A 12685-nucleotide genomic window follows, 5' to 3' on the forward strand; every position below is an offset into this window, starting at 1 on the left:
AAAATAAAATATATACAAAATATATTTCTTCAGTTCACGCCGCTACACGACAAGAAGGTCAACATACAAACATATTGTCTTCTGAATAAATAAAAAAAATAGCAAATTTCTACGGTTTACTCACACCGTTTTACAGATTTCCCAAAGCTTTCCTATTTTACAATTGCGAAAATGCTACCGCAACGTCTGATCTATGCAATTTGGTTTATTTAATATTGGTACGCCACACACTTATTACGAATGTATATTATTATACGTATCAAAAAAGGTCAGAGAATTTAACTACGGTTCACGCAGGCGCAGTGAGAAATGTGTGCTTGAACAATGTTCTTGCTGATAGCAAATTCTTTTGTTCGGGTCAAATAATTAATATAATTATATTAATATTGTGAACCGACTCCCGTAGCGCATAAGGCAGGGAAACTCTGGGCGGGCGAAATGTCGCATCGGTCGGTACATTATTTTCCCATGGATAACAATTTACAACCGTTTGTACTGATTATTTATGATAAACTTTCTGATCAGGGCCCCGATTACAATGGGAAGTAATTTTATTTTTTATATATTACGGCCCAAGCCAGTTAAAACAGTTTTCAAAAAAGTTACCTAGTGACGTGTGACAATTTTACGGAAGCGTCAATTAAATATACAAATAGTTTTATAAGTTAGTACCGCTTTGAAATTCCGCCGCGGCAGCGCTGCGGTCGGTATAGCGCATGCGCACTGTGTACCTACATCTGTTGATAAGCCACAGACGCCATTGCGGCATCAGTCGATCATGTTTACATTTCCTTTTGCGTATTTTAAATGCCTCCGCCGAAAGAGAATCCCGCCGACTGAGAAATACGCGCAGTTCTACGTTTTCTTAGTGCCAAAGGCGTGAAAGCAGTCGACATTCACCGCAAAATTTGTGAAGTGTATGGACAAAACATTATGAATGATGGAATGATACGCTAATGGATCAGAGCTTTCAAAGACGGCCGAACGAATGTTCGTGACGAGGAACGGAGTGGGCAAACTTTAGTGATCCTTGAAAATTTGATGCATTTGGCGGTAAACTTCTATCACGACGGAATACGAAAGCCTGTAGTTCGATATGACAAGTGTGGCGGCAATTATGCGGAAAAGTCAATAAAACTGTGGTCTTTTATTTATTACAAGGCATGCTAATATTTCTGGCTTGCCGACCCTTCATATACTGAACATACTCTGAGTACAAGCAAAATTTGTCAAGAGTGTTTTTTGTGCCATTTTGTAAAATATGAAATGTATGTATGTATAAATGAATAAATAAATGTAAAAATAAAATTGTTACTAAAAGTTTACTTGTTTTTTTAAATATCAAAACGGTACTTTCTTAAAAGAACACGCCTCGTGTATACATATTTTAATTAATAAATAATCCCGCATTTTATTATTTTTATTTAAATTATGTAGGAATCACGCCAATAAAATACATATTATACGTGAGATTGTTTTTTTATTTATTAAAAAAAAACCGAATTGGCTCTTTTGTAAAGTTGCTACACGTTTCTTTGTATTTTTTTCCTTTCCAGCGTCGATATGTTCAATAAACTGAACAAAAAGAACATACATTACACTAGGCAGCAAAGTAAAAAAATAAGGGCAGTTAAATAATGGTATATGATATATTAAAAAACACGATCAACGGGTAAGACTTTAAGCTAGCTCATGCCAATCCCACACGGTGTTGATGGCGAAGAAATCTACGAAAAGCCGGAAGATCTATTCCAAAGAATTCCAAGCTGTGTGACAAATGAATTAATTTACACATTCTGGACATTGGGGCATAAAAACAAAAGTTGCTCTCAGAAGATTAATAAATAGCAGATTTTGACTTTGGAGACGATTGGAATTTGAAAAAAAAGAAAGAAAGATCTATGGAAAGATGTATGGAAGTGAAACATGGAACTGGCAGAGGAAGGGTGGAAGCCGAGTGAACGCGGTTGAAATGCGATCTCTTAGACGAATGTGTGGGAAATCAATGTATGACAGGGTTACGAATGATGAAATCAGGCGAGAGTGTAAATCTGAGTCAAGTATAATTGATAAGATTAAGAAAGGGTCTCTGAGATGGTTTAGTCACGTAGAACGAATGGACGACGAAAGAATGGTAAAACAAGTATATATATCAAAAAATGAACGGTAACGTGAGACGAAGACGACCAAGGAAGACGTGGCATGATCAGATTAAACAAAATCTTAAGTCTGGTCATGTCAAAAGCAGACAGAACCGAAGGACAAGATGTATGAGTGTGGAAGAAGCTAGGAATGTATGCCAGAATAGACGTGTGTGGCGGTCCATTATCCCTACGGGGAAATGGCGTGATGGTAGTAGTAAAGAAAGATCTAAAATACCTTCAAAGAAATATCGATTTTTTTATAGGAAAATGTGTACATGTGTGTGAAAATTTGAAGTATCTTCGTTGGAAGCCTGTAATAGAACTTGTGTAAAAAAATTATTTTTTTTAAATTATAAAGTATCTGCATACCCACATATCCTGGTCTCTCCCACTAAACAGACCTAAGCTTAGAGCTTAACTTACTAGTATTTATAATAAACAAATATAATATTTGTACTCCAGCATTTAATTTAATTTTTTCATTTTCATTTAATTTATTTTTGCACCACTACAGGCCAGTAGTCCCAATTACAGTGGTGAATTACATCACAGAACACCCAGGCTTGAGAAGAATTCATTTTGATTTTTGTGTTCTCACCGGGAATCGAACCCGGAACCTTCCGAGCGTGAGTCAAGCGTCTTGACCACTACACCACGGAGGCCGCCTATAATACTCGTATCAAATACCTTAAATACCACACGAGGAAATAACAGTTTTTAAATGCAGTGCTCTATGCACCACTGTGTACGGAAAGGGTAATGATGATGGTGAAAATGTACCTTAGTCTCGAGGTGTCAGGGTACGCGCAGATCCTCAGGGTCTTGGAGTTGGAGCCCACGGCGTACAGCCGGCCCGAGGGGTGGAAGTCAGCACAGCGGATGGCCTGCGCGTCCTCCAGCGTCGTGACGGCCACGAACCTCGGCCTCGCCTCCGCGGGCTCCGACTGTCGCAGTGCGCTCGAGGCGATGGGCTGCGGACAAACTCAGCGTTACCATACACATTCTGCTGATCTTCAATGGCAATCATATATGGAGCACACTAACACATTATCTCGTATGTTAAGATTGCATCATTACGTAGAAAGTAATGTTGATATTGATGTCTTTAAGGATACTTTCAGGAGGACCTTAATTATTTTAAGTATCAAAATTGCTACATTATATTTTATTTGCTTGTCTTCTAGACCATGGAAATCAAGGTTTAATTAAGTTTTAATCTAAGAAATAAGAGTAAATACCGCCGATCAAACATCCCGGTCTGTTGTGTTGAAATACCAAAAATACCAAAAATACCAAAAATATATACAAAATACAAAAATATACAAAAATACCAAATTCAAAATATTTCAATTGTGAATGATTATGATAAAATTATAAACAAACTTATCAATGAAACTTCTTGGTTTCGTTTTACTTTTTATTATTTTGACCAACGAGCACCACTTATGACCATTTATGTTTCTGTTCCCCGTTAAAATACTTATTTGATCTTATCTCCAAAATATGTTAAGAATAGTATAAAAACTGTAAATGTTGTAAACAATTCACCAGTCTTGAAGAAGCCTACTTAGGCGAAAGCGCTCGTTGGTCAAAATAATAAAAAGTAAAACTAAACCAAGAAGTTTCATTGATAAGTTTATTTATAATTTTATCATAATCATCAACTATGGAGTTATATCAAGAAATATCAACAAAAAACATCAATATTATTTCAATTGTGACCAATCTACTTAAATGTACGTGTACATATCGAGCCATATATGATCCACGTGTATATTGTAGTGCCCTAAACAGCACCGAGTGCTGATGAGGGTTTGATGATGATGATTAATATATCGAATATTCTTGAAACTGGAATTTATTCAAACAAAATGGGATTTTCTATTGCAAAACATGAGAAATTTTTTCTGACTTTTACGATTACACAGAAATACAGTTCCAATATTATGTAAACAATAAATATTACGGTAAATATTTCACTAGGATACTTAGTATGGAGAATCAAGTCTGAGTTTAAAACAGTTATTAATCGGAGACGATTCACAAAGGAATAAACTGTTACTGGGTACAAAAATGAAATAGTTTTTTTTTAAACAGCTGTGAATCTCGTAAAAAAATTAAAAAACTACTGTTGTTATAAATTTGTCAGGATATCAAATGCAACCGTTTTAAAAAATAACAGTTAAAAGGTGCGTGGGTAAATTCATGCCCCATCTCCCCCCCTACCCTATGAAAGTGGAAAAAATGTGAAACTGTTTTTTTTACATAAAAGTTTCAAGTAGAGCAACGTGGCTCGTTACAAGTAACAGTAATCAATATTTGTGAAATTGTTCTTTTAAACTATATTTTTGCCTACACTGCTCTAAACTGTTATTTAGAAACAGCTTCACCTAATATGACCGAATATCATATTCACCGAATATCACTTCACCTAATAGAAACCTATTAATAACCGAAACGCCCATTTTTAGTAGCTATTATATCGACAAACATCATTTTCGTCTCTTAACGTCTCACGGTGGTGCGTGTCTCGGTCAGTTTGACCCGTGATTCTTAGAGGTGAACAGGTGAGCAGTGACAAAAACGCCGTGAAAGCATCTTGGACATTTCCAAGATGACGTAAAATGTTGGAGTTATAAAAGAAAATGATAAATGGTAGAAACTCTGTTTAGCACGCTATGATGTAAGGATGGAGGACACCCGACCTCCGAATGGAAAACGTTTCTATATGGTAGTGAAATGTTTGTAAGCTGAAGCTAAGGCGAAACGCGATAACTGGACCGCGATTACAGACGCTATCTTCTTCGGTACACATCGAGACGGTATAAAGTAAAATCGATATCGTCGGTAATCTGCATTTGAACAAAATTGTATACATATTCTATTTTTTAAAGATAAATTATAATTTTCCATTGGTAATACGGGCCCTGGATACAGACGGAGGTAAACTATATTAAAATTTTTAATACAAAGTTAAGAATAAAAAAACACGTAGCATTTATATTTTTAGGTCTTTAAAGCTATAAATTGGGATATTATGACAAAACAATGATAGACGAAGTTTACAATTTATTGATATTGTGTTTTTTCGAATTCTCATTCCCATAAACATATAATTTCGTTATTACATTTCGCTATAGCACTACAGCTATTAGATCATTTTCATCTTCTTCAGCCTTCTGTTCTCCACTGCTGGATATAGGCCTCTTCCATATTCTTCCATTTTTCTCGGTCGGTTGCTACTTGCATCCAATTTTTACCCCCTACAGCAGCTGTGTCGTCGGACCATTTTTTTGAGGTCTTCCGACGCCTCGCTTATCTTAAAATTTTAGGGGTCCATCTTGTGGGGTCTTGTCTCGCAACATGTCCTGCCCATTGCCACTTCAGTCCTACTACGCAATCCTTAATACTCTTTATTCTGGTTCTGTTCCTGATTTCTTCATTTCTTATTTTATCACATAGCCTTGCATACCAAGTATGAATCTTTCCATGGATCGCTGTGTGCATTTGAGCATTTCTACATTTCTTTGTGTGAGGGCCATGGCCACTGGCAGTATACATGATTCGTAAGTTTTCCTTTTCAGACAAATTAGATAATAATACTCTTTTATACTTCGAGCGTAAAAAATAAACATAAATGATTTTTTTACTAAATGAAGTGAATATTATATTTTTTATATTGCTGTTAAAATATATAATACGTTGGCGATTAAGCATGACAGATTAACATGATTATATGGAGATAAAATCTCCATACAAAAACAATATTTTATGGGAAAAAAAGCAGATGTCTAAGATTTATACTGGGAAATTCGCCAACATTTGATACAGAGCAAGTGGGTGATTAGCCTTTATACGGGCAGTAAAGACTATAAATAAAAAATAAGGCAACTAAAAACAGTATTATAAACGTAAAACGTGTACCTGTGTACCTACATAAGTGAAATTATTGAAGAGTTTATTTTTTTGTTTTATGAAAAAAAAAAAAAATATAGCGAAGCCATTTTCAAACCAGGGCGCCGATTACAATGGGAAGTTAACAGAATTATCTTCGACTGTCTATAAAGTAAAATCGAAGTACGAAAATGTATATATATTTGCAGGAAAATTTACTTTATGGACAAAATTGAAGGTCACTGTCAACTTCCCACTGTAATACGGGCCTTGGTGTTCTGACTTTTTACAGTTTTTAATGAAGACGGATTCTTTTATTGTTAAAAAGAAGTTCATGTAGATATTATACGTGTTTTTGTATGCATATTATACATTTTTTATGAAATAAGAATGACAAGTAAGGCCAATATCAAACGACCGTAAAAACCCACACAAAATTACACGGGGTGGATTGATTTTCATTGTATTATAATTAATTATTTAACGCCGGGCAAACGCGCTAGCGAAATGACTTTCATACAATAAAACCTATCCACCATCGTTTTTTTATCAGCGTGCTTTTTTAAACGGTACTGCGTAGGACGTATCCTCTGTGTAAAAAAGAGGTTGCACGGTGCATTTAAGATATAAAACAAAGAAACTATTGAATTCATAAAACAAACGCAGATAAATTGTACGGAGTACGAACCTACTATAATGGAATTCACGAGTTAAATAATAAATATAATAAAATGGAGGACATTTAATTCTTCACTGTAGCGTCAAGTTGATACAATGCTTTATAATTACTCAGCAAAACAAAATAAAAGTTGCACGAAGCGGCACGACTTTTCATTAAGTACCTGTGGATAAAATGATACAGGTACTTGACCTTTTTCTGTACAATGTACAATAATAATTTTCCATCAAAGTGGAGCGAAGAAAGTAAACACGGCCCGAGCATGTCGATGTTGGATCTGATAGCGACACAAGCGATCACACTTGACGCTCGCGACAAGCACGGCGCTGCGTAATGTACCGGATCAGGGTACGTATTCTGATGGCAAGTTAAAATTTATCTTCAATTTTATCAACAAAGTAAAATTAAGTTTTCTGGATGAAAAATAGAATATGTTTACATTTTTTTTTTCTAAACATGTTCAATCACCGGTTACCGACGAATATACTTTGAATTTTCGTACAAATATACGCACTTTCGTACATAAATATCCATATTAGATTATAACGTCTCAGTATGTACCGATGAAGATAGCCGTTCATAATCGCGGCCCAGGGCCCCGATTTCAATGGAAAGTTGACATTTATTTAAAGTAAAATTAAGTTTTCTGTATGAAAAGCAAAATATGCAAACAATTTTTTCTTCTAAACATGTTCAATTATAGGTTACCGACGAAGATACTTTAAATGTTCATGCAAACATACTCATTTTCGTACACAAATATCGGTTTTTCTTTATAGACAGTCGAAGAAAACTCTGTTAACTTCCCATTGTAATCGGGGCCCTGGGCCCGTATTATATTGGGAACATTTCTCTTCAATTTTATAAAAAAATAAAATTTAACTTTCTGAATGAAAAATAAAATATGCATACATTTAATTCCAAAGTTCAATTACAGGTTGCCGAAGAATATATTTTAAGTTTTCATACAAATATACACATTTTGGTACATAAATATCGATTATACTTTATAGACAATCGAAAAAATCTTTGTCAACTTTCGATTGCGATTGCCCCTCTAGGGCCTTATGCTAGAAAGATGTTACATTTTGTCGTCCACTAGACAATAGTCGAGTGGCCGATTTGATTGCTTTGCCATAATAATGCAACAAATGGTAACACTAACAAATACGTACAGTCCATCAACATCTTTAATAAACTTTTCTTATGTGTGAGGAGCAAAAAGTTCTCATATTCATTATTATAATGCGCGTGCTTACGCAAGCAAAAAAGTTTACTTTGTTCACCGACAGGCACTAACACATTAACATAGGCTTATTTAAGATTCGAACGCACTGTATTTATCTTTGTCTTTCCTGTTACATCAATTTTATTTCGCGATTTATTGTTTATAGTCAAACTTGCTCCTTTGAGTATTCTGTGTATATAACACTTTTGTGACTAAAGAAAATGTTTTATTGAGACAGTTTTTGTTTGGCTTTGATATAACACACATTTACATGTTATATTAAATATTTGTTATTCAAATAGGTAAACATGTGTGATCGATACAATACTTTTTGAATCATGATTCTAGTAAAACTCAATCCGAAAAACGATTGGAAATAAGTACAGTAATATAAATATTATGTATCTTTTTTGGGTGATACCGTGTATGTTGGATTTGATCCGACGTTTCGGCTACCATTGCAGGAGCCATCTTCAGGGAAAACTGTGTGTTTTATAGAGAAATGTATGTGTTTATGTACTAGTAATTTGTACCGTGTCACAGTCAGCAGTAGGCACATTTCTAGTTTTGTAGGAAAGAATAATTATGTTTATGTACTAGTAATTTGTACTGTGTCGCAGCCGGCAGTAGGCACATTTCTATTCGTTTTTGTCATATGTAGTGCTGGGAACCATGTTGAATTTAATTTAAGCCCGTCGTCTTTGTTTATATTATTTGGATGTCTGTGTATTTCAATTGCCTCTTTTATTATTCGTGCACTATAATTACTAGGTTTATGTAGAATTTTTGGTTCAAAGGCGAAAAAATGTCCTGTGTCTATAAAGTGTTCCGCTATTGCGGATTTGTCTGGATGCCCAAGTTTACACGCTCTTTTGTGTTCGTCAATTCTCTTCTTTGCTGTGCGCTCTGTTTGTCCAATATACACTTTATCACATTCTTGGCAACTTAGTTTGTACACGGCTTCAGTTTCCAGAGGATTTTTATCTTTTGGGTTTACTAAATGGTCTTTTATTTTTCCCACAGTCCCAAACGTTGTTGCAATATTTTGTTTCTTCAGCACTTTGGCTATCCTGTCAGTTACATTCTGTACACATGGCAGGTATGCAGTCCCTCTGGTAATATGTTCTTCCTTGTTCTTCTTTGTCCCTTGCGATTTAATAATGTTGTCAATCTGTTTCTTCTTATATCCATTATGCTCCAATGCATCTGAAAGTTTGTTGAACTCTTCGCCCTTTTCGGAATCTTCGCATATTCGAGTCGTTCTTGTTAAAAGTGTATTTATTAATCCTCGTTTTTGGGCTGGATGATGATGTGAATCAGCGTGTAAGTATCGATTCGTATGTGTTGGTTTTCTATACACCGTATGCCCAAGACTGCCGTTTGGTTTTCTTTACAGTAATATACGTTGCTCATTTCTCGGTACACCAACAAAATAATATTTATTTTAACTTATGTTAGTTAAAATGAAAGAAATCTCGTCATTCAAAGATTAATGGCAAGCGTTTTACAAAATTGAAGTTTGCCAGATAAAGGTACGATGTCGCCGGTGCTTTGGGGCTCTCGAGATGAAGTCGACTGCTTTTCAATCGACTTTAGTCACATGTATGGTATCAAAATGCCGTCGCTGACTATAAGTCGCATACGATTTTAATAACGAAAGAAACTATTTTATCTGTACGTATTCACAAATAACACCATTTTAATGAATAAGATCTCTCTCATCAACAACCCCGGGAGGAGGAGGAAAAGATAGAGATACACTAGATCGCGTGTTGTGGAGAGATATGTCGTAGTGTAGTAGTTGGCGCGTTCACCAACCTTGCATGATGTCTCGGAATAGATTCCCGGCACGGTCGATATAAATTAAATATTGATTTGAAAGGTTGATTTACACTGCAATATATAATTGTCGCGTGAAACAGATAACCAATTTTTTTTTCTGCGTTTGGTGTACCGTTGCAGTGTCCTGTGCATCATCGAGTGCGAATAGGGGAGTATGATTGACGATTGAATAGAAAGGAAGATTTTACGCTGTATTTTATATTATCTGATCCGGCACATAAAGCGTAAAACTGATTATCTTGCCTTTATTTACCAAAAAAAATAAGACAGTGCTCTAAATACCACGAGATTCAGATTAAGAAATGATGAATACAAAGCTCATAAATGTATTGGTATTCAAAATCAATAGATTTACGAATGTACCAGATTTAATAACAAGTTCCTATGTAATTAGTATTGCGCCGAGGTCTCTGGCGTGACACTAAGTAACCTACCAAGAACCGTTGTTGTTAAATGCATTATCTGGAACAAAGATTGTCATCAATGAGGATAGAAAGTACCGATTTACACGCACGAGAGAGTTATCGCCAAACTCAAAATATATAAAATAATCTTTCAGCCTAATTTATTTATTTATTTCATCATATTTTACTCTTACAAACTATAATCAATAATAAAAATAACGAGACCTCACTACCCGTGCCGAGGACACTTAACAATATACTTTTTTGAAATGTTTTTACATTAGAGAATAAACAAAGAAGACTAATACTCGTATGCAGAGACAAAACTCAAGGTGAGGAAAGTACATTCTAATCTCATATGCATAGAATAACCCGAAGGTGGAGACAATAGAATGTACCCACCTCACCTCAAGGTTTGTCTCTGCATACGGGTATAACTTAATAAACATAGATAATTAACAAAATATTCAGACAGTTTTAAAAAGTAGGTATATATGTACATCTATATTATTTATATTGCAAAACGCACGATGAAAATAACCAAAACCTAACATAAGCTATACACTTGTGGAGCAGTTGATTCAATATTGGTTTGGGCGAATGAGACAATCCATTTTACTTCTACCTAGATCCACTATCCATTTTTTATAGCCTTTTTAAACATTTTCTCGTTACTAATTGTTTTAATAGATAGTGGAAGTAGATTATACATTTTAATTGAATAATACTCAAAATCCCTTCGTCCGAAAGTGGTATTAGTTTGTATTTGTTTAAGTTGTTTATGTGTTGAGGATCTAGTGATTATATTATTTGTATGTGATGTATTTTAGGGGTTATGTCTTTCATTTGAGTAAGAGTAGTTTTTGAATCCGTAAGTGATTATTGTTTTAGCGTATAATTGATCTTATTGGACGAAAATAATAAAAAACGCTTTTTAATTTACAGTCAACAGTAAAGACAATATTATGTATCTTTTTTGGGTGATACCGTGTATGTTGGATTTGATCCGACGTTTCGGCTACCATTGCAGGAGCCATCTTCAGGGAAAACTGTGAAGATGGCTCCTGCAATGGTAGCCGAAACGTCGGATCAAATCCAACATACACGGTATCACCCAAAAAAGATACATAATATTGATAACAGTGACCGTGAAAACCTTCGCACCTATTTAACAGTAAAGACGTACCAATTTTTTTTTCTTTTTCATTGTCCTAAACCTTACTACCTTGCGATTGCGAAAATCTTTGAAAACTTCCTTAGGAAAAATCGGTTGTGAAAACTATATGTCAGAAAGTCATGAAACCTGAAAATTAAGCTAATGCCGGCCAGGAGACGGTAATTTTAGGTATATTTCAGGTATTTAGATACATTGAAGAAAAATGTAAACAATTTAATAGTTCCGAAGATGCTTACTCAGGCGAAAGCGCTCGTTGGTCAAATAAAACAAAGTAAAACTTGACCAATAATTTTATTGATATTTTTATCAAAATTATTAACTGTAAAGTTTTATCAAGAAATATCAACAAAAAACACCAATATTATGAAGAAATTCTGACTTTAGAGACATCGAGCTAAATAAACATAAAAATACACATTTATTTTATATTACAAAGTGAATTTTATAGAAAGTACAGTGTAATTACTTACAAAAACAAAATCAATAGTATGAATGCAATTTCTAGCCAAGTTACATAGCAATTGCATCATAATGAGACGACTTGTAGTGTAGTGTTAGTTCGCTGCGCTCGCGTGCGTGATGTATCGGGTTCGATTTCCGTATTAAAATGATAAATCGTAATTAATGTATGTTTTTCGCATGAATAAACTCATTATGTTTAAAAGTGAGAATAGATTTCAAATACTTATAAATGCGTAACAATATAATAAGATGCTCTATCGCGTTACTAATAGTATGTTCCCATTGAAGTCATCCGGGTTCTACGGATATCCGTAATTAACCAGAATGTAAATATTTTAGCGAGTTAAATAAGTAAAATTAAAAGAAAATCAAACAATACATAGTGCATACAATAAAGGAAAATAAAAAGACAATTAACAGATTATTCGAGAGGAAAAAGAAAATATAGGTAAATACGGAGTTGGACATTATATTTTAGATATTCTGAGCATCCACGTGGAAGGAAATTAATTATTATATAGAAAATTCACATTAAGATTGCATAGTGTAAACTGCTGAATTATTAATTACCCCAATACATTAAGTGTTCAGCTTATCAAAGTAAGGGTAAGTTTTGCTAAAAAAAAAAGTTTTATAATTCAATAAAATGTACGCGACTATCGATGGTTCATTGCATTTATATAATTTACCGAATAGAATAACGTAAATTATCTTAGACATACTTTTCTTGACATCATTCATAAAACATCATCTAAATCACGAAATGAATTAATTGATAAAATAACAAATAACGCGTAAAAACGAACAAAAGGAAAAAGGTGGAGTTTCGGTAAAAATGACGGTACACTTCACTTC

General features: G+C 34.3%; 1 protein-coding gene across 1 annotated transcript in view; it reads right to left on the reverse strand.

Moving 5' to 3' along the window:
- LOC148274420 (WD repeat-containing protein 47) overlaps positions 1–12685 on the reverse strand; it is a 32936-nt gene that overhangs the window by 10213 nt on the left and 10038 nt on the right. The window contains exon 2 of the mRNA XM_088237140.1: positions 2925–3115. Coding sequence (XP_088093266.1) covers positions 2925–3115 — 191 coding nt within the window. The remainder of the gene's footprint in view (positions 1–2924; positions 3116–12685) is intronic.

This window comes from Micrasema longulum, unplaced genomic scaffold, assembly GCF_059751315.1.
Source record: "Micrasema longulum isolate JH-2025_06_02 unplaced genomic scaffold, ASM5975131v1 h1tg001657l, whole genome shotgun sequence".
Taxonomy (NCBI): domain Eukaryota; kingdom Metazoa; phylum Arthropoda; class Insecta; order Trichoptera; family Brachycentridae; genus Micrasema; species Micrasema longulum.